The sequence below is a fragment of the Alosa alosa genome, chromosome 12 (genome assembly GCF_017589495.1).
Source record: "Alosa alosa isolate M-15738 ecotype Scorff River chromosome 12, AALO_Geno_1.1, whole genome shotgun sequence".
NCBI lineage: Eukaryota > Metazoa > Chordata > Actinopteri > Clupeiformes > Clupeidae > Alosa > Alosa alosa.
In genome coordinates, this window is record NC_063200.1 from 28,771,114 (window position 1) to 28,792,562 (window position 21,449).

Sequence of the window (21,449 nt, forward strand, 5' to 3'; positions counted from 1 at the left end):
ATGACGTCTCTTAGGTAGTTGTTGTTGTGTGACAGAGCCAGACAGTAACGGAGTATATTTACTTGAGTACAGTACTTGAGTACTATTTTGAGGGATCTGTACTTTACTCGAGTATCATTTTTGGGGAGTACTCATGACTTTACTCAAGTACATTTGAGAGGCAAATATTGTACTCTTTACTCCACTACATTTCTATCCATAACCGTGAGTACCCGTTACTACTTCTAAAAAAAAAATCCTGGAAACCCTCAATTTGTTGTTTCCCTCTCAAACGTGATTGGATTGTGCAGGCGCCACTGATTGGGACAGCCTATCAGCAATCACCTTCAGCGTTCCACCAAAGTCAACTCCATGGTCAGATTTACATAAGAGACGAAACCATGGACGAAACAATGGATGAAGATGCAGCAGGTCCATCCCGGGAATGTGCCAACCTGTGGCCAACCTGTGGCCCCACCTCGCAGGACTATTTACATTTTCTGAACAAGTTAAAGGTCTCATCTCATCGTTTTTTCATTAATTTTGCAGTGGTCTGTAGTATTGATGAATGCCCTGTGAGCCGGTTTTGGTGAAAAAAATGCTGTCCTGCGTGTGTTTCATGCTGTTCTAGTTTGGTGGGGAAGGTGGGCGGGGAGGAACGACTGGATTTCGCCTCTAGTCATGAATATTAATGACATGCTAATGAATTCACCTCTGATTGGCTAACAGTACTGTGACGCTTCCTCCAGTGCATCCTCATCGATTCTGCCTGTGCTATGCTCCATATTCAACTTTACAGTGCTAAAACCTGGCTAAAACTCGAGTCAAAACTGTTGCACAAAATGTCTTCGGAGATACAACTTCATGTGTTTGATCCTAATATTCGAGTAGGAAGAAGAACCGCTTCCTGATCGTTTGTCGGTGAACGTTGGTTTAATAGAATGGTAACAATTGCCTGTCAGCTTAAAATTTCTCCTAAAAAGAGGTAAACGTTGTGACAATCGTCATCTTGCTTTCAAGTAATAAACAGTTGGAAACGTTTTAAAATAAAGACCTATTTCTTTACACAGTCAAAAGTCTTTGCAATCTTCCTAGTAGATATTTTACTTCACAACACAGGTAAGCACCCTGAAATGCAGTTCAGCCACTGACCTAGCCTGCTAATGCTATCGGAATAGCTAGATAGTTATGGCAAAGATCCTTTATCAACCGTCTCTGGTTTTGGTTTGAATTCCATGATACTATCATTGAAAGACCACTTGGCATAGGTGCCAACTCTCACGCATTGGCCGTGAGACACACGCATTTGATTGGTTTCACACACTCACACGCCACACCCCCGATTTCTCACGCTGAAGTGTCAACCCGGTCGGTCAGATGCCTGAAAAATGAGTTTAGCCTATCTATAGATCTACCTGTTGAGCCACGGTTATGCTTTCAGAGACGGTGAGAGGTTCAAGAGCACCCCCTGTCTGTGGAATTTTATAAATTTTCTCTCATTTGCGATGCTACTTCAGAAGCCGTCCCAGGCGCATTCCCCATGCATTTCCCCGGCTTCAGGTAGGCTATGCTTTGAGTATTATTGAGTATTTTTCACGCTGAAGTGTCAACCTGGTAGGTCAAATACCTGGCAGATGAGGTTCAACTAAACTAAACCTATACATATGATATCACACATCAGGTGAACGTGCGGAATCTAAGCTATTATTAGCGCCAAGTTGCTGTGATATATGGTTCGCGAGAAAATTAACATTGAACCGACGTGTAATTTAGGCTAATCATATTTGCATTTTGCACACAGTGCACACCCATTACTCTCGGCTTAATATTTCACTAACCCTTCACACAACGTGGGCAAACCCAATATCACAATAAACAGCAAACCTTACCGAATACGATGGGATATAGAGCATGCCTTTGTGCAATAAGTGGTTCCTGAGTAATCCGGTTTTGAAATTGCAACACATTTCTACATAGCCTCATTGGGGCGAAATTATAATGTATTCTAACGTAAACTATTTGTCAGTAGGCCTACATACATTTTTGTAAATTGCTCAGCCATATCCCGCTATCATAGTTCTTATATTGTCAGGTTCCAGCCAATCCCATTACAGATAAATGAATACATTTATATTGCCATGCTTCCTAGTGACATTAATGCAAAAATATGAAGAAAATCAAATAACGAGACACAAATATTGATATAAAGCCTGACATAAGCCATATGCAAACATTCACATCATGCAGATATGGGTACATCCTGAAAAAGGAATAGCATGTAGGCTATGGCCATTACAATGACCAATATATTATCTTAAATAAACTAGCTGAATAACACAGGTGACCACTTCTGCATAATTTCATGGAGTGCTGAAATGTCAACACATTTTTTAACATTTCTGAACTGTGAAATGTAGCATATGTTTTTGTGGTTGTGAACTTATTGCAATATCACCTAACTATTCCACCTGTGTGTGCATGGTTATAATTCTGAAGTGCAAAATAGCTTAGGCTACAGCACAAATATTTCCATAAAAATAAGCAAGTCTGACCTCTGAATTTATTTTGAAAGTGCACCTGATTGATGCATTTAAAAGTTAAAATATACAAACACTTCTTAAATTCTTACAAAACACCCACCCACTTTTTAAAATTGTTAGTTTGGACCCCCTCACTTTTGCCGTGCGAAATACCAGTGCTGTTTTCAGCATCTGTTTAGTGCTTCATTGTCATTTTCATTGGATTCACAGTTTAGTTTGATATTTAATTTACTTTTGGACTGTTTGATTATATTGTTAAATGTTGGGACTGATGGGCACTGAAATCTGGGAGGTATTTGATGATCACTATTACGTTCCATGTAGTTGAAAGAGTGTCGGGATTTCAAACAAACCATCCGCCATGTTCATTGAACATCTCGGTGCTGTAATGGAAACCTTATTGCGAGCCAAGTAGCCTATTGAGTTATTTTTAAATTATGCATGATTTACTTTTTTTTATTAATTTCAGTAGGCTGGCTTTATTTTTGTTATATAGAAGTATCTAAATAACCTGTTAAAATGTACCAGAATTCAGGAAATTGCATCTAGTCCAAAAATGGGTCTGGGGAGGACCCCATACCCCCCTCTCTGAAATGTCCCACCCACTTTCACAATGCCTCCGGACGCCCATGGTCCTAGTAGTAGGCTAGATCCCTTTGATACCAATGTTCATTTAACTCTGAGACCCTGGTCCCAAGGATGGATTACTGCACGGGCCTTCCGGGCCCAGACCCAGGGGCCAAGGTGTCAGGGGCCCCGAAGCCCAAGCCTTTGCATGGAATCATTGCCTCAATATCAACACATCAGGATGTAGGCTATGAATCTGATTGAATTTAGTATTGGCCATCCCCAAAATGCTAGCCTGACGAGCCAGACCCACATTAAAACGCTCGCGAGTGCTCAGTCCGGAGGGGCGGATAATCGGTTGTCTTTCAAATTCCCTCTGCACGCAATAGACAGCACTGAGTCCCATCGCTTCCCACCAGCCGAGCTAGTTGGCTAGTTCAAACTTTTGCCATCTCAAAACAAGCTTAACTTTGTCACACTGTTGGCCAACAGCAATATCCATCTTCTTTGTTTTCAGGGAATTCAAGCCAAACCATTGCAACTCATGCCATCAATCATTATGTTATGCCCCCCTAACGACTAGACGATTTGATTGGCCTGATAGAAGTTTAATTTTTCGAGCTCACAAGCCAACGGAGAGTTGCTAGACTAGCCCTGGAAGTAAATGTAATTTGCTGCCGCTAGGGTGTGTCTAGATTTCTGAGCTACCAAAATGCACCAGAAATCACATCAAACAAATGAAAAAAATTTTGGGGGAGGACCCCCAAACCCCCCTTCCACATATGCGACAATTAGTGGGGAGCCCTTCATACGTGGGCCCAGGGCCCCGAAAGTTCATAATCCGTCCATGCCTGGTCCATACACCTGAGAACCACTGATGGACGTTTTTTTTTATTGTACGGTATAATGCTGAATGAGCCAAACAAAAATTTCCGCAGCAAAATGTTGGTTGGCCCCACCAAATCTCACTCCAAGGTTTTTTGAAAAGTTGGCAGCCCTGCTTGGTCATAGCCCAATATATATATATAGATCTAAATGCAAACACGCCTACCTAGCTATATTTTGTTGGAATTGTACCAGAATACCTACAGAAGCAGAGAATGTGTGCTGCAAGACTTCTCCGGTAATGAGAACTATGGCTTTGATAGCCTGACAATGGCAGAGGTTAGCCTACTCAAGTTGTTTTCTGTCACGTATGACAGAAAAAGTAGCCTACTATAGTATTTTGGGACTAAATATTACAGCAATCTTATAGGAATACTATAGTATTTGGACATACTATAGGTACTCTAAGACTACTATAGAAAAACTATAGCGGTTACAGGATATTATAGTTATTAGTAGTACTTTTACAGTATGTCCCAATTATTTTTTATAAGATTACTATAATATTTTGTCCCAAATACTATAAGATTCCTATACTACTTTTTCATAAGGGGATTGCTCATGTGGTTAGAAAAATGGGCAACACCAGTACCCCTGTTGTCTGTATGACCCTGTACCCAGGATTAGAACCAGTCTGCCTTAGCATAATGTACTCCCTTCAAAAATGCACTAAACATTCGGACTATGACAACTATGGCCTTCTGTGAGACAGAAGATATGAAAGATAAGATAAACCTTTAGCTTAAAAGGGACAAAACTGATGAAACTCCTAAAACAAATATACAAAACAGGTCCATTTTCAATAAATAACTTTATTATATTTACATACAGCAGTACTCAAAGCGTGGTCCGCAAGGTCTCAAGTGTTCCACAAGTAGATGTGGTAAAATATAATAGAGGAGTTGTTTGCAATATTGAACCAACTTGTATGTAAATCCAAACAGTTCTGCAACACTGATGTAACCCTATGCCAGTTTAAATCATATGAATCCTCTGACACCATAAGCAAGGTGGTTCAGTGAGAAGGCCTATTGTGTAATATACTGTTGAAGTAGGTCTACTGTTTTTTTTTTTTTTTTGCTAGGTGGTCCGCGGAAACACTGACAAATAGTAATATTGCAGTCTATTAAAATAATGCAAACACAAAACAAGAACATCCAAACTATGCATAGAATTAACAATGTCCTCTTTTGCCAGACGATGCAGACATCTGGCCTACAGATCCTTTGTAAGATGGTGCTGGGATTATTTAGGAAAAAGGTCTGAGTTGCAAGCTCGCTTGTATTGTCCTTGGGATCCGGAAGGGACAACACACAAAACACATTCGTTGGCTGTGATGATTCTATTACATTGCTCTTTGATTGCGCTTGGGCCATAGGTGGAGCCATCAGGTGTTATTGTGGAGATGTCGCCATCATCCTCCTCCTCCTTGATCAACCCGGAGGTCTTCTAGCTGGCCTTGGATGAACAGGATTGATGGCAGTAGAGGTAGCAGGCCCCCATGCCCATGGTGTATCCAAAGTGCTTGTATCAATACTCATACTTTTCATGAAGTATTCTGTTTGGGTAAATAAATGTGTATTACTGTCAAGTTACAAGATACTAATAGTACACAGGACATTCACTATCTCACACAAAACTGTACTGGCACAATGGAAACAAAAATATTTTAGTGACTGTGGTAAGGTGTATGATTTACTAAGTAGCACACCCACAAGAAGACATTCGGTAATATCAATTCTATCTTATGCAATTCATGGGTTTCATCAGGTCCATTTACACAGGTGTATTAATCAAGCACCATGCAGTCTACATTCATAATCGAGGTGCTTGATTTTATACACCTGTGGAAAGTGACCTGAAGAAATCCATGAATTGACTTTCCCAAACATTGACGAGCACATAAGAACCTGTATTAGCCTACTAGAAAAAGACTTCTAGAAACTAACAACGATAAAAGTTAGATCACAAACCTTTGCTTCTAACGTGATGACCTAATGTAGGCTAGAAAGCTGTGTAGCCTGACATGAGGATGTGCTCTGGAAGACATACAAAACACTAAGTAAACAGCAAGTAATCAAACAAAACATCATTGTAGGCCTACAAAGGTCAATGTAATAATGGCAAGAAGACATAAATTAGACTGAAGTGTAAATACCTGAGCTCTAGTGATAGCAACTTAGCCTAATAGTGCACGGGTATTGTGTTTTTGATTTTCCCTGTTTAGACTAGAACAATACCCGTACTTAGTTGAGCATAAGATATTGTTGCTAATATTATTATTTGTGGTTTAACACTTAGGTTAGAAGATTATAGGTTCAACAAGCTAAATCTTTGGGTAGTGTGGTCAGTTTCTTATGAGTGTAGCTACACCAGGCACGTAACTGAAGCATTCCGTTCGCGTTATGTAACGTTACTGCAACAATTAGCTTCCAATAGGCCTAATGGCCTAATCAATGGAAGTAGCTACACCTGGCGTGTTAGTGGCCTGTAGGCTACGTTCGGGAAAATAGTCCATTCCTCTAATGGATTTTACCAGAGCCCTTCCTATTAGACATTCTCTGATTTTACACGCTTGAACAGAACACTTCAGTTACGTGCCTGGTGTAGCTTCCTGTAATATAGGCTAGCCTAAGCCTAGCTTGTACCCTTTTCATGCATGCTAACGTGAAGAATATGAACATGCTATTTTGTAACAGACCTTAGGTGGAAAAGTTTGTTTGTACTTACAGCCTGTGAGCTGGTGGTCGATCAACATGACGGTACAGAACCAGGTTTTCAGAACATCGATGCAAAACCACTTTCTAACTGTAGGCAGTGACTGTGGTCCAAAATGATTGGAACACAGAACTAATGTTGCACTACTTGGGTGGTGGTGTTCCAACAATAAATCCGAACCATTTCTTCCTCAACTCATGTTTCTAAGGCAAGACATGCAACATTGATGTGTTATTGCCACAAATAACACAGGCACGATTTTTTTTCCGCCATGTTAGCAACTTGCTGTTAACTCCTACTAGCTGCAGAGAGACAATCCCTAGCCGCGAAAAATCTTCCAGTCTTCCTGTAGGCGTTCACAAGCCAAGGTGGGGGTGAGGGGCCATGAATAATCAGTTTCCCTTCGCCTCATTGGGAAGGGCTCTTTCTGATTCGCTTCTTTTTCCGCGGTATTTTCTTTCATTGGCTAATCGCGGGCAATGGGGGTAGAAGATCATTTTCACGTGTAGCATGCATATGCAACTTGGAGTGAGCTATAGTATTTCGAAAGTAACAAGTATTAAACGGTTTCTCAGTGAATGAGACCTTTAATGATTCAAAAAATGTCTGTCTAGGAGCGCTTCCTGGACTCAAATTTGTTTGTTTGAGGTGCTCTTTGGATGGGAAAATGTAGATGAGAGAAAAACAGGGGATTCCAAGGCACTCTCAATTGTCAAAGGTTAAAAAGCCTTTATTTTGTTGGCTTGGTTACATTTAAACCTTTAAAAAAACTCTGACGCGTTTCGGCAAACAAGCCTTCATTAGGGAGTCAAACCATAGTTTTCGCTTCAAGTGTTTCAATTACAAAATAGCATTTTGTATTTGAAATACGCATTTTAAATACATGTATTAGAAATACTGCCCATCCCTGGCAACATGGTAAAAAGATGAAAATGACTTGATTTTACTTTCAATTCCTTTTAGATAATGATTCTCTAAGGTATTAACATTAACATTTTTCATTACTCCATGTATGACGTTTCTTTACATAAATGTAAGCACTGTGGCAGTAGTAATGCAGTATTTAGAAAAAGTAGGCTACTCTTGTACTCTTGATACTCAAGTGCTTTTAAAAACAAGTACTTCAGTACTTTTACTTAAGTAGACATCTGACTGTTGTACTTTTACTTGTACTTGAGTAAAATTTAGCAAAGGGTAGCTGTACTTTTACTCAAGTAATGAAGCTGTGTACACTGTCCGCCTCTGTTGTGTGACAGAAGGTCACACGTATCGTATCTGAACTTCAGCATTAGCATCAATTCCCCTAATTGCTTAAACACACACACTAATACCTGGCACCTTCAAACTGAGCACATGAGAGAAACGGCATGGTGACATCTGTGGATACCATGTGGCACTGAAGGGCTTCAAAACAATAATTATAGTAACAACTTAGTTTTTATATAAATAGCCAAAGTCCTTAACAAAGGAGGGGGAAGGGTGGGGAGGGGCCTCAGTGAACAGGTGTTTTTTTTTTTTTTTTGAACATACATCCACCACACAAAAGAGATGGAGAGAACAGAAAGAGACAGAGATTGAGAGAGAGAGATGGTGACAGAGAGTGCTAGTGGTGAGGGATAAGATTGAGGGTAGTGCTAGTAGAGAGGAGAGAGAGTGGGGATGGTGACAGAGAGTGCTAAGATTGGGGATAGTAGTGAGAGACTGAGAGAGGATAGAGTGATGGTGACAGAGAGTAGTGCAAGATTAGTGCTAGTAGAGTGAGGATAGAGAAGGAGATAAACTTGTTTATCTCATGTAGAGACACGTCACTGAAGGGCTGAAATGTTCCCTGTTTCTCATCGTTTCTGTTTCTAGAAATTCCACTTTCCAAAACACCATTCATTAAGGATTTAAAGATGATTATGTCTTTGTAATATATTCAACTTTGTCAAGTAAGTCCCCCCCACATTGCAAAGTAAATCTAAGAAATGCCTTATTTCATCATGTTAAAAAGGTTCAATTCAACACTCTACGGTAAGGGTACATGAATTATCATGAATTAATTCATGATTTATGCATTACTTCACTCCTTTATATCTTATGAATCATCAGGGATTGACATGATTTCAAAGTCTCTCATTCATGACTCCATGCATGAACAACACATTAAGTAAAGAGGTAGGTTCTTAGGTAAAGAGGTAATCATCATTATGATTTATGATTTCTTAAGCATGATCATAATGATTACATGAATTTAAGGTTAACTATGAGTTCATCATGTTTGTGGCCCCTCAATTAAAGTGTGAACAATGGCATGTGTTTAGAGAACTGCACAAATTGTGTTCAATTCAGAATTTGAGTAGTGATGACCACGTTTTTGGCAGAAAAATAAATCATCATGATCATAAATCAAAAATCATAATGATGTGCCCACCTAAATGCTTTAGTTGATGTGTTGTTTTATGTATGAAGTCACGAATGACAGACTATGAACTCATGTAAATTCCTGATGATTCATGAGATATTAAGGAATGAAGCAATACATAAATCATGAATTAATTCATGCATAAATTCATGATAATTCATGTACCCTTACCTTAAAGTGTTACCGAATGAGGACCACTTTTTTGGCAGAAAAATAAATAGTCATGATCATGCTAATAAATCATAATTCATAATGGTGTGTCCACCGTACCTAATGCATTTGGTGATGTGCTGTTCATGTATGAGGTCACGAATGACAAACTCATATCAATTCCTGATGATTCATGAGATATTAAGGAATGAAGAAATAAATCATTATAATTCATGCATGAATTCATGATAATTCATGTACCCTTACCGTAAAGTGTTACTAAGAGATTTACCAAATGTAATAAATACAATATCAAGTTAACAGTGAAGAGAGGAAAGTTCAGTGAATTAAATGTGTGAAATGGCTGGCAGTGTAATGTACATTAGTCTTAATTCAGTCCCATCAGAATGCAACAGAGATTGCCAGGGAGGATGACAAACCCATAGGCGATGAGTCAGAACTCTTACAGATGGTTGAGAAACTTCTCAGAAAAGCCTTGGCAGAAGAATTACATTTTGAGTTGAATGTCTGTTTAATAGAAAAGGTTGTGGAGGATCTTATTCAGTCCCTTTGGCTCCCTCAGTTGCCCTTGTTATCTCTGTATTTTGTCGTGGTGTGGATGGCTGTGTAGGGTGGGAGTCATTAACTTCCACACTCACAGGCGGGTAGCTCATTGTGGGTGTAAATGTTATCTGTGTCACGCACTGCAGAGCTTTCTCACCCTGAATGTAATCTCAGCATCTCACCTCCCAGCCACAGGCACCAGAAGAGCTGCTCTGGACCTGAGAGAGAAAAAGAGAAGGGGGATGGAGCGAGGAGAAGAGGTAGAGAAAATGGGGGGGGATAGTGGTTCAGGGTGACATGTAGCTACCACTTTCACAAGCGTCTCTCTTTCTCTACAGCATGCCTGAAATGGACACATCATTGTCATCATCTCTGCTTGCTTTCAGTTGTGCCAAACAAAAGACATAGATAAAACATGAAGGAAAAACAAGCATCCTTCTTGATCCCGGGTTTTTAAAAAGCTGATGTGGTAATATGACAATATGACAATATTGGTAATTATGTTTGCATTGGAACAAGGCTATGTTCCAATGATGTAGTTTATGTCTTGGACTAACCCTGTCTTTGCATCTTGTGTTTTAAAGTCATTGAAACTACTACAACAGGTAATAGCAACATTCATGAAACACTGCCATCTACTGACAAAAAGAAATACACCACATCGATGGCCATCACAAGTGCATTGTTTGTTCGATTGCATAATCATCAGATATATGCAACAGTAGAACAGGGAAAATACTGGTTTAATGCAGGCTTCCCTCAGAAATACAGCAGTCAATGCAATGAGATTGCCACAGACCTACGTAACTGAAGTAGGCTACCCTCCTCATTTTTAGTGTCTAAATCAGGTCTCTTTAAAGGACCTTTTTTCCCACTAAGCAATGAATCTATACTTTGGATTTGGATTTCCTTTCATAACCGTTGTTCTAATACAATTAATTTGGATAATCATTCTCAATTTTCAAAATAACCACTAGGAGGAACCATTGCAAAGGAAATATGCCAAAAGGCCAGAGTAGCTGAGGTATAATGCAGTCGCAGTAAAATTGCTCAAGCGTCACTCATGGTCGTGATATGATGTGGTGTAGGTGAAACAAAATCTACATGTCCTTCAGATTGATGATAATCACCTATATTATTCACTCAGACATTGGCAAGGGGAAATCATAACTGCAGGACACTCTTATGCATTTTTCCACCTGTCAGTGTCATGACCCAGGCTAGTCATGACGGACATGGTGGATCCACTGTATGTAAACACAAGCAGTAGCTTTTGGTTGCAGTTGGTGTTTGGTACAAATCATGTTGCTTACAGCATGTGAGAATAGGTGTGGTGTACACTGAATACAGTATGCATAAAGTGGAAACGAGTAAAAGAACAATGGCACATGCACACAAACACACACACACATACACACACACACACCTTTCCTATCAGTCTTTGATCAGCTGAAAGGGAAGCTGGTATGCATCAGATAAGACATGGAGGGAAATCCAACTTCTCCATCCCAGCATGGTGCACATACTCCATACAATCTGAAAAAAAAATGCTAATAACATCCTGCTCATACAATGCAATTCAGAAACGTACATACACACGCGCACACACACAGAGAGAAAGAGAGAGGTGAAGAGAGAGAGATAAAGGGGGTTGTTGGCGTGTGAGTACGCGCATAGTATTGATTTAATGATTGACACGGTCGAACAGTTCCATACCTAAATCTATCACATTCTCTATACATATCCATGTTTGCTTATCATTGCGTAATAGAGCGGTAGAGCTTGCGGCATCAATCATTTAGTTCACAGCTTCCGCGGAACAAAAGCGCAGACCCTGTTGACACAGTGCCACGACACCCTCCCCCTTTGCCAGCGTCTCTTACAGGCCCGGGCCGATGACTCAAGATTCTGGGCGGGAGGAGCAGTGGTGCGCCGTGACTGTACCCATCAGTGCCTGTGCTTCTTGGTTCTGTAGCTCGTTTCGCGTTCGCACACAATAGATCCGTCCCCTACCGCACGTCAACCATGCCGCACAGGAAGAGGGGTCATGGACGCAAAAAGCCCCGTGGGGTGAGTGCTTTTGCAGCTATTGTAGTCATAAATGGGCAGACTGCATGGAAGAAATGATGTATTAAGCCTGGGAGTGTTTATTTGTCAGGTGCTATTAGAGCATAACTTGGTGGCAGACGAGCTGACAGACTGATTAATTAGTCGTGCTGATAAGTCTAACTGTTGGATGTCATTATGGGATGCTTCAAGCGACAGGGGGTGGGGAACTTTTTGCACGCTGATATGTCGCCTATCATACAGCGCCGTTGTTTATTACTTCTCTTGCTGATTGCCACACTCTGTGGCGATGTTGTCTTTGTCATTAATCCGGGATGGGCCTGGCATGAAAGAACTCTAAAAATGCAGAGTACTGGGTTCATTGCGTAACGCGCATCTCCCATTGAAAACCCTGGGAACACCCCAAAAGAAACTGCGCGCAGTTTACCAGTGAAAGTCAAACCACGCTATTTCCTCACTACCCTAATCCGAGGAAGACATACATCATTAAGGGACTTAATCCAGTCAGGGATAGTTCTATGAACCGCTTCATCTGCAGCAATTATCATTCTTGTTCTCACGGCAGACGCACAGGAGTGGCACTTTCAACCAGAACGTTAGTGAGGTTGAGTAGAACGGGAGAGAGGGGGCGTTATCACCAGCTAAAACACGATCCACTCTTTCTGCCAGTTTTCAGAGTTTTCTCCCCCCAACGGTGCTAGAAACTCTCTCTTCCGTCTCCCCCATGGCATACGCCGCATATTGGATGACGCTCGTGAGTATACGTACGGATTTCCTTGGGCTTTGTCGGTAACCGCGGGGCGAATTCTGTCGTATCGAGGGGTGTGTGTCTTGGCAAGTTCGCTTGAATTTAACTGTAGTGTAAAGCTACAAACAGCAAGTTACACAACTTCATGGAGTTAGCCTACTCAAGATCACATTTTGGGAGTTTGATTGATCCACTTAAAACTTATAAGTTGCTACCTTGTTTTAGGCAGCAGGGGTGTGGTTGCATTTCTATACTTCCACATAAGTTTGATATGCGATTAAGTGTTGAGTAATCCTTTATCAGTGGAAATAATATCGCGGGACAGTAATGTGTGCAGAAGGTATCGCACCTTTTTATTTCAATGGAAGAGAAGTCGTTTTACACTGGCTCAATAACTACACTGAATTATAAAACGTGTTCTTAGTAATCTCATACAGTTTTCAGTATGTGTGTGCGTGCGTGCGTGCGCTTCTGCGGAGTCTGTATATCCAACCTATTTAGCTCCGTGCTTACATTATCTTTATATGTCTCTCTGTGTGTGTGTATGTGTACAGTGGGATAGAGGTTTTTGTGTCTGTATAGGTTCACTAAATGTGTTGTATGACTGTATGTGTGTGTGATCTCCAGAAAGGTGAGGGATCGCTCCCAGGAGTTGATCGTCAGACTTCTACAAGTCACACCTCACACAAAACAGCCTCTGGTTCTCAGGTAAGGATGTGTGTGTGTGTGTATGTGTGTGTTTGGCAGAGATGTCTTGCTCTGTGAGGTACAGGTGGCTGAGAAGTCCTGTGTGGTGAAAGAACTATTCTAATTGTGACCTTGTCAACAGAGAGTGGTAGAGAGAGACACAGCGAGAGAGAGAGAGAGAGCGAGAGAGGTGGGTAAGAGACACCAAATGCTCAGAGCAGTTCACATGATATATCACATATACGTGTGAAGACGGAATATAACAGCTACCTCCAAAATACTCATATAGGTTCAACTTTAATTTAATGTTATGAAATAGTAGGCAGAAACTATCTGTAGCCATAATGCCTTATACAATATTTTGGGATAGCATTATTGTTATGATGACCGTGGTTAATTAAAAGCAACGGTAGTTTACAGGATCATCTAACTTACTGACAGTTAGGCTGTCTTTAGGGTTTGTTGAATAGTTGTCCCATTACTGCTGATAATTTGTGGATGATCATGTCAATCATGTCATCAAAATGTCATAAAAAAGAACCGTTACTCTGATGTTCCCCATGTCTGTACATTTGCTGGAACAGAAAGTGATTGCAGGGAAGCATGGGAGGAGAGCCTTCTCAATCCCATCTTAATCTGTACCAGCCATTCCCTGTCCACAACACACCATGCAGCCAACACTCCTACATTCTTTGTATCTGGGGCAGCGCCAGCTTGTTCTTCAGTACAAAGATAATGATTATACAAAGATTATACAAAGGATAATGAATTAAAATGATATACAGAGAGAGTTAAGAGCAGATTTGTAGAAAAATGATGCTGTTACATGACTGACCACTAGTTTCACTTTGCTTTTGCTGTTGTAAGCATTTTTTGCATGCAAACTTTATTGTGCCGATTTAATTATGTGACAGTAACATGACATGACGTGACAGTGATGGATGGATCAAATGCCTTTAACTGGTAATGACATGAATGACTTTCATAAACAAGAAGAGAAAATATGTTGTATGGCCTCAAGCTTTGAGTGTATTTTAGGCTTTACTGCCCTCTGTTGCTCAAAAGTTGTGCATACAGCATACAGCTGTTTTTAGTTACAGTATAAAAGTTAAAGTGCATTGCTACCCACCCATACTGCCATTACTAGCTGACATACACTTAGGTGCACCAGCAGACCATTAGTCTGTCACTTAATCTCCATTACTTCCTCCACTGGCGCTACTAAACCAGGAAACGTATGCTAGTCTCCAAAGGCAAATTTGCTTTGGAATGTGAATGAACCCTCTAGTAACCAGTTGCAGGCAGGAGTCAAAGACCTGCCTGATATACAGCATGTATGAGATAGCTGGATCTCCAGTCCTGCCTCTCTGACTGGGCTGGATTAACATGGATTTGATATTTGAGACAGCCCAGTGTCCATAAGGTTTACTGTGTTTGTGTGTGTGTGTTGTGTGTGTGTGTGTGTGTGTGTGTGTGTATGTATAGTATGTATAGTATGTATATGGTGAAGCTTGCTGCACAGGTTTTGTGTTGCTGTCCATGAGAGAGGAGGTGTAGATGAAGGATGAGCCCAGAAATAGCTTTGCCATGAGTTCAGTTACAGTGACACACATACACACAGTGACATTGACACACTTTTGAACACACACACACACATACACACACACACACACACACATGCACGCACCAAATACTATGGAGAAAATTCCTTCATTTCATTCCCTTATACATAGATTTATCACCACTGTGTGTGGTGCATACTGTACATCATTGGGAGGTCCCCACCCACACACACACACACACAGACACACACACACACACACACACACACACACACACACACACACACACACACACACACACACACAGACACACACACACACACACACACACACACACACACACACACACACACACACACACATTAGTGCTATTTCTTGAGAAGTAGCAGCTGGTTGAACAAGCTGGGTTAGCTTCCAGCCGCTCTTACAGGTGTGGCTCAGGGTGGCTGGGCGCTCAGCTGTAAGACAGTGAGATAAAAGATAAGGACAGGCTCATGGAACAATAGAGTGTTAGTCAGCAAGAGAGTGTACATGTTATTGTAGAAGCATTAATATATATATATATAAAGGCTCTTTCAGCCGGGGTGTTTAAACTGGTGCCATGCTGTCGTTTATTTGTTTGATGTGCTTGTGTGGGGCGGGTGGCTATGACTTTGTGTGGACACAAACCTTGTGGTGTCTTGCCAAAGTAGAGTCTGTATGTACGGTATATTTGAATGTGTGTGCATGTGTGTGTGAGAGAGATGGGATGAGAGTATCTGTCTTATTATGGGATAGGCCCAGGGTCAATTGATGCTTGGGCTCGTTGGTAAAAACAATATTGGCAATAGGAATATACATATGTACATCTTATAACATTTTATTGCTATCTCTGCTTTACCTTTCCTCCTACAAGTATATCCATCTGTCTGTATGTCTGTATGTATGTGTGGCTCATTGGAACTAAAATATCCAGTCACATTGGAATGGAACTGCGTGTTCTCAGTAGAGTTGTGTCATCATTGTGTCACTCTGCTGTAGGGTCAATATTACCCATCTTTTTCATGTCTGTATGCAGCTGGGCCTTACTGCATGTCGTATTAAACATCTAAAGACATAAACATCTAAACACTCAGCTTTGGTGAAGTTTTACTTTTTAACTTTTTACTTTTTCTTCATGCCATCTGTCTTTCTCATCGTCTGTCGGTGTCCTCTATGCATCAGATCTCACGTGTTTGTTTTCAGAGCAAGCAGCTCAAAATATGTTTCACTGCCAGCGTCACCTAATATCAGATTGCAGGTTGCTTGAGAGTTCTTTCTCAATAGTAATCACGTGAATGGTTGACACACACTCACACATACTCTGACAGCCACAGACAGACTTGAAGATGTGTATGCTTAAGTAAATAATCTCATATACACATACATCACACATACTATGTTTGTGCGGTGTGTGGTGCTCCTCTCTCTCTCTTTCTCTCTTTCTATCTGTGTGTGTGTGTGTGTGTGTGTGTGTGTGTGTGTGTGTGTGTGTTTGAGGAGAGGGTTTTGATGTTTTGATGTCAACAAATGGAATCGGAATGTGTGTCACATGAGAGCACATGTTTCATCCTTGCTCACCTCAATATGGGGGTTCAAAACATAGAAGCAACACACACACACACACACACACACACACACACACACACACACACACACACACACACACACACACACACATGCACACACACACACACACACACACACACACACAATATGAGCTGGTACCCATGATAAATGTGTGTCTGTGTGTGTCCACTGTAAATGCAGCCTTTGTTCGGTCCTTGAACAGAGAGAGTTTGTTGGGAAGGTCTGGAGTGGCTGTGAGTGGAATTACGGTACTTCTTTCCTCTATTGTCAAGGCCATCATCTGCCCTGTGCGGAAATGCTCCATTCATCAAAGCGTTTATTTGTACAGGAATGCAAATTCAGGAATCAGGATGGATGATGGATGGATAGACAGATGTAGTGCATTTTTAGATGACTGGCTGGAGAGATAAAAACATTTTTGTGTAAGTCTGTGTGTGCTAGGTCATTAGGTCATAGTGAATGTTTCACTTCATGTGTGCTCTTCCATAGATGAGTGAGAAAACAGTTACCATACCACAGATACCATTTCAATCTAGGCAGCACCTCTCTAGAACACACATTTACCTTGGCCTAATTATGACTGCATCGGGGAGTTTCAGCATGGCAGTGAATGCACTAAAAGAAAAAGCTCGCAAAATGCCCTATATGCAATAAAAAGACATATCTGGAACATAAACATACCTATTAAAATTTGGTGCAAAATATTTGACTGTGTAATCCAGCCCATTGCGCTGTACAGATGGGGTATGGGGTCCACTCAGTGAGCTACACTAAATGGGACAAACATCCTATAAAAAGCCTAAATGTAGAGTTCTGCAGATTGATCTTAAAAATCCAAAAGAAAACAAAACACCAACCAATGTATGCAGGGCAGAACTAGGTAGATTCCCATTGGCCATCAACATGCAAAAAATGAGACAAAAAACCCCAAAGCAAATTAGAATGTTACTGGTCAATAAACTCTGAATACCAATTGGAGAAATATCTCTTTATTGTTAGAGATGGATCCTGACCAAATACAGACTCAGTGGCCACAGTCTAGCCATAGAAAAAGGCAGACTAAAAAAATCCTGGTTGCCAAGAGAGCAAAGAATATGTGGTCACTGCATAACAGGCGAGGTTGAGACTGAGGTGCACTTCCTTCTTCACTGTGAGAAATATACAACTATACGTAAGTCATACTTTGACAGGCTTACAAGCCTAATCCCAGGGTTCCGAAATCTAGAAGAACAAGAAATAATGGCAGTATTACTTGGACAGCAAGGACAGACAGCAGATCTTGCTGCCAATTACGTCACAGAATGCTTTAAGGCAAGTATTCTAAGCATTCTCTATCTAAATGTATGTCTAAATGTTCTGCTTTGGCAATGCAAAAATATTTCTCATGCTAAGCTCACTTGAATTGAATTGAGTGTAACATTAGAGGTGAATAAGTAGAGAGTGATGGAGTGTATCTGTTGTCATTGTGTGTCTGTATGTGTGTGTGTGTGTGTGGGTGTGTGTGTGTGTGTGTGTGTGTGTGTGTGTGTGTGTGTGTGTGTGTGTGTGGCATAGTTCATTATTTTGTGAAAGGGTTAGGGTTATGGGTTTCTAATTTCTGAAAGATAATGATCCGTATATTACAACACAAGTGCTGATGTTATATTGTTATATTTTATTTGCTTTGGCAACACTAATATATTTGTTTTAGCAACACTGTACAGTCATACTAATAAAACAACTTTGAATTGAACTTTGAATTAGGAGAGAGAGAGAGAGATGCTCTTTTAATAGGTAGTGACAGTGTTTCTTTTCTCAAAATATCAGGGCTTCAATTGTGTGTGTGTTTGTGCGTGTGTGAGTCATTCACTGCTTTATTGTGGCTGTCCCCACCCTATAAGCGATCATCTGGAGCTGAGCCTTAATACATAATGAGTATATTACCACTGTAAGCCTTGTGACAGAACTGGACTTGGCCCTCTCTCTCTCACTATCTCTCTCTCTCTCTCTCTCTCTGCATGGTGTGTGTAGAAATAGTGTTCTATTCTATTCTTCTTTTTTTTGCCACCTTCGCTAATGATAAAATGTATAGATAGGTTTATCTCCTTTGGGTCCGGGTTCAGAATGAGTGCAGATGTCTTTTTGCATAGCTTTGTTAGTTATCACAGCATTCATATTTTGTAACGACTATACTGAGCCACTATCTTGTTTTATAAATATGCACAAGGATTATTTAGGTGGTCTGGAAAGGTTCGCTGAAAGGTCTGGAAAGGTCTTTAGCTCTCTTGATATGATTGTTTGCGTTATGCAGTTCTGTGTGTGTGTGTATGTGTGCGGGGGGTGGGGGTGGGGGTAAAGTTTACTTGTCAGGATGTGAGCTTGACCACACATCCCCCTCAGAGATAACAGGCTTCTTTTGCACAGTTCACTGCTTTTCCATTGCCTTTTTGTGAGGGTTGTCTGCTCTCTGTGTCTTTCTCCAATAAAGTTATTCCACGTCATGTCAAAGTTTAACAGCTGACAACTATGTCTAAGTTTGTGTGTGTGTGTGTGTGTGTGTGTGTGTGTGTGTGTGTGTGTGTGTGTGAGAGAGAGAGTGGTCATTCCCTTTATAGCCCTCCCTCTCCTGCTGCTATTTCAGATGATTAGCCCCACCCCTCCTCTTTGCCCATGCTCAGCCCCTCCCTCTTTTCTGTGGAGTGTTTGGATCTTGCTGTAGCTCTGAGCGCTGTCTCACACTCACTCACACACACACACACACACCCCTCCATACACAAGTACGGCCAGCAATCATGGGCCAGATTCTGAGTTGGTTCCGTGGGCCTACGCACGACGGCCAAACTTTGCAAGATGTTACAGTGGAAGAGCAGGTAAGTGTGTGTGAGAGAGAGAGAGAGAGAGAGAGAGAGAGAGAGAGAGAGAGAGACAGTGTGTGGGTGTCAAGGAACATCTGTTTTAAAAGAACTGTCTGTACCCAAAACTGTCGGCTGCTCTGATGACAAAGTAGATCTCTCACTTCTAATGCTTATGTGTGCTATTTCTTTTGGGAGCGGATGTTAGCAAGTTCAGCATGTTGTTCTTTCTTGTGCCTACTCCTCCTGCGTGTCTTTGAGAGAATCTGCTGTCACACGTGATTTTATGTACAAGTTTTTGAAATGGGTGGGTTAGCTAGATAGGAGAGATCTCTTGGTACAGCTCCAAGACAGCCTACAAAAAGGGAGGAGGAGGAGAAGAGGAATTTCAGAGTGGTAGAGACTTCTGGGAAGCTCTTGAAACTCAAGCTTTAAACAGAGAGAGAGAGTGTGAAATGAAAAAGAGTGATGGTGGAGGAATTGAGCTCAGGACACAGGATGTCCTCTGGCCACTGGCCACTGGGCTTGTAATGTTGGGGATCCAGTTTTTAAGCAGGGAAATATTTGTGTGCATTAGTGCCATTGTGAGTAGTATGGTGGTGCTTGTGTGTGTGTGTGATTGTGTGTGTGTGTCATGTCATTCATTCATTCATTCATTCAGGCACTTGAGATGTTTTGTATGCGTTGAAGTAAACTGTGTGAAGACACAATTGTTTGTATCCGGCTAATGATATTTTGCTGACTAGGAAACATGAGTGTGCTGTTAAGTGCTGCATAGAGTCAGAGCGTTTCAAGACTGGCAGTTTAGTTAGAACGTTTTGAGTGGTGAATTTCCATTCACCTAAGCGCTGTTTTTGGACAAAGTTTGTATTGTTCGGACTGAGAGCGCAGTAGGACTAGTGGGAGAGATCTTTCAGTCATAATATATGATGGTGCTTTTAAAGTAGACACAGCCATGTGAGAGAGAGCTTTCTAAGTGGCTGCCATGGTACTCTGATACCCTGATTTAGAGCAAGTATATTACTGTGTGTGTGTGTGTGTGTGTGTGTGTGTGTGTGTGTGTGTGTGTGTGTGTGTGTGTGTGTGTGTGTGTGTGTGTGTGCGTGTGTGTGTGTGCGTGTGTGTGTTTGTGTGTGGGTACTGGGCAGGAGGCCCGGGATGGCATAGTGTACATACCCACAGTGCAGTGAGCTCCTTGCTTAACTTCAGCTCCTGTGTGGCTGGCTAGAAAAGCACACACTAATATACAGACAGACAGACAGACAGACAGACACACACACACACACACACACACACATACACACACATACAAGACACTACATGTGTGCAATCTCTTTGATAGAGGCCATTTTAGCAGGAATGCAACAGTTCAGAATAGTCACATTCACACAGGAATGTACTGACCTTTTTATCGGTGGTGTTTCAATAGTATGTTCCCTTAAAGATCAGCATTAATGCCATGGTAAAGTAGTGGATGTAATGGTGTGGTCTATAGGCCTGTGCACTATACTGACTTGATGCAATATTCATTACTGCACATTGCCTTTTCCTATCCTAGCCTTAAACTAAGTTAACCTAAGACAAGTCAAACTTGGTTAAGTTAAGCTAAGATAACAAGCATTAAGCCTATAACCTAGTTAAGTCTGAACTTAGTGTCTCAGTGAGATACTGTATAATAAATGCTTTGGCTGGTTGTAAGGCCAATTTGAGTGTTTGCGGGTGATGAAATGTGGTGCAGTGGTGTTGGGTTGTACGTGTGTAATCTCTAAACTGCATTGATCGGATACAGAGTAGGCCATAGTATTGGCAAATAGATCCAGGGCATAGTGTGTGTGTGTGTGTGTGTGTGTGTGTGTGTGTGTGTGTGTATGTGTGTGTGAGTGTGTGTGTGTGTGTATTTGAGATTGTGTTTTCATTTTCACTATCTGCCTCTTCTCACTGGTGGAATGTCAGACGTCTCACCCTGCTGTCATTTTTGGCCTGAGTGTCTCAAGCCTGCACAGAATCACGCACACACACGCATACTGCCCTGCCCTGCTTGAACAGCAGCAGTGTGGTGTGCCCTTGTGCACTGTTATATAAAAGAGCTGAATTACTTCCAGACCTGCAGGCAAACTTCTGTAACTAGGGTGCCACCAC

The 21,449-nt window shown here is 41.3% G+C and overlaps 1 protein-coding gene across 12 annotated transcripts in view; it reads left to right on the plus strand.

Annotated features, from left to right (window-relative positions):
• The first annotated feature begins 11,784 nt into the window (after nucleotides 1–11,784).
• Nucleotides 11,785–21,449, plus strand: part of cast (calpastatin) — a 61,133-nt gene continuing 51,468 nt past the window's right edge. For 7 of the 12 annotated variants that reach the window (XM_048259039.1, XM_048259040.1, XM_048259041.1 and 4 more), the window contains exons 1-3: nucleotides 11,840–11,877; nucleotides 12,544–12,628; nucleotides 13,250–13,330. In XM_048259039.1, the coding sequence (XP_048114996.1) occupies nucleotides 11,855–11,877; nucleotides 12,544–12,628; nucleotides 13,250–13,330 (189 nt within the window). In that variant the 5' untranslated portion in view covers nucleotides 11,840–11,854. Of the gene's footprint in view, nucleotides 11,878–12,543; nucleotides 12,629–13,249; nucleotides 13,331–19,168; nucleotides 19,329–21,449 lie in introns of those variants that run through there. The other 5 variants (XM_048259042.1, XM_048259043.1, XM_048259047.1 and 2 more) reach the window with 5 other exon arrangements.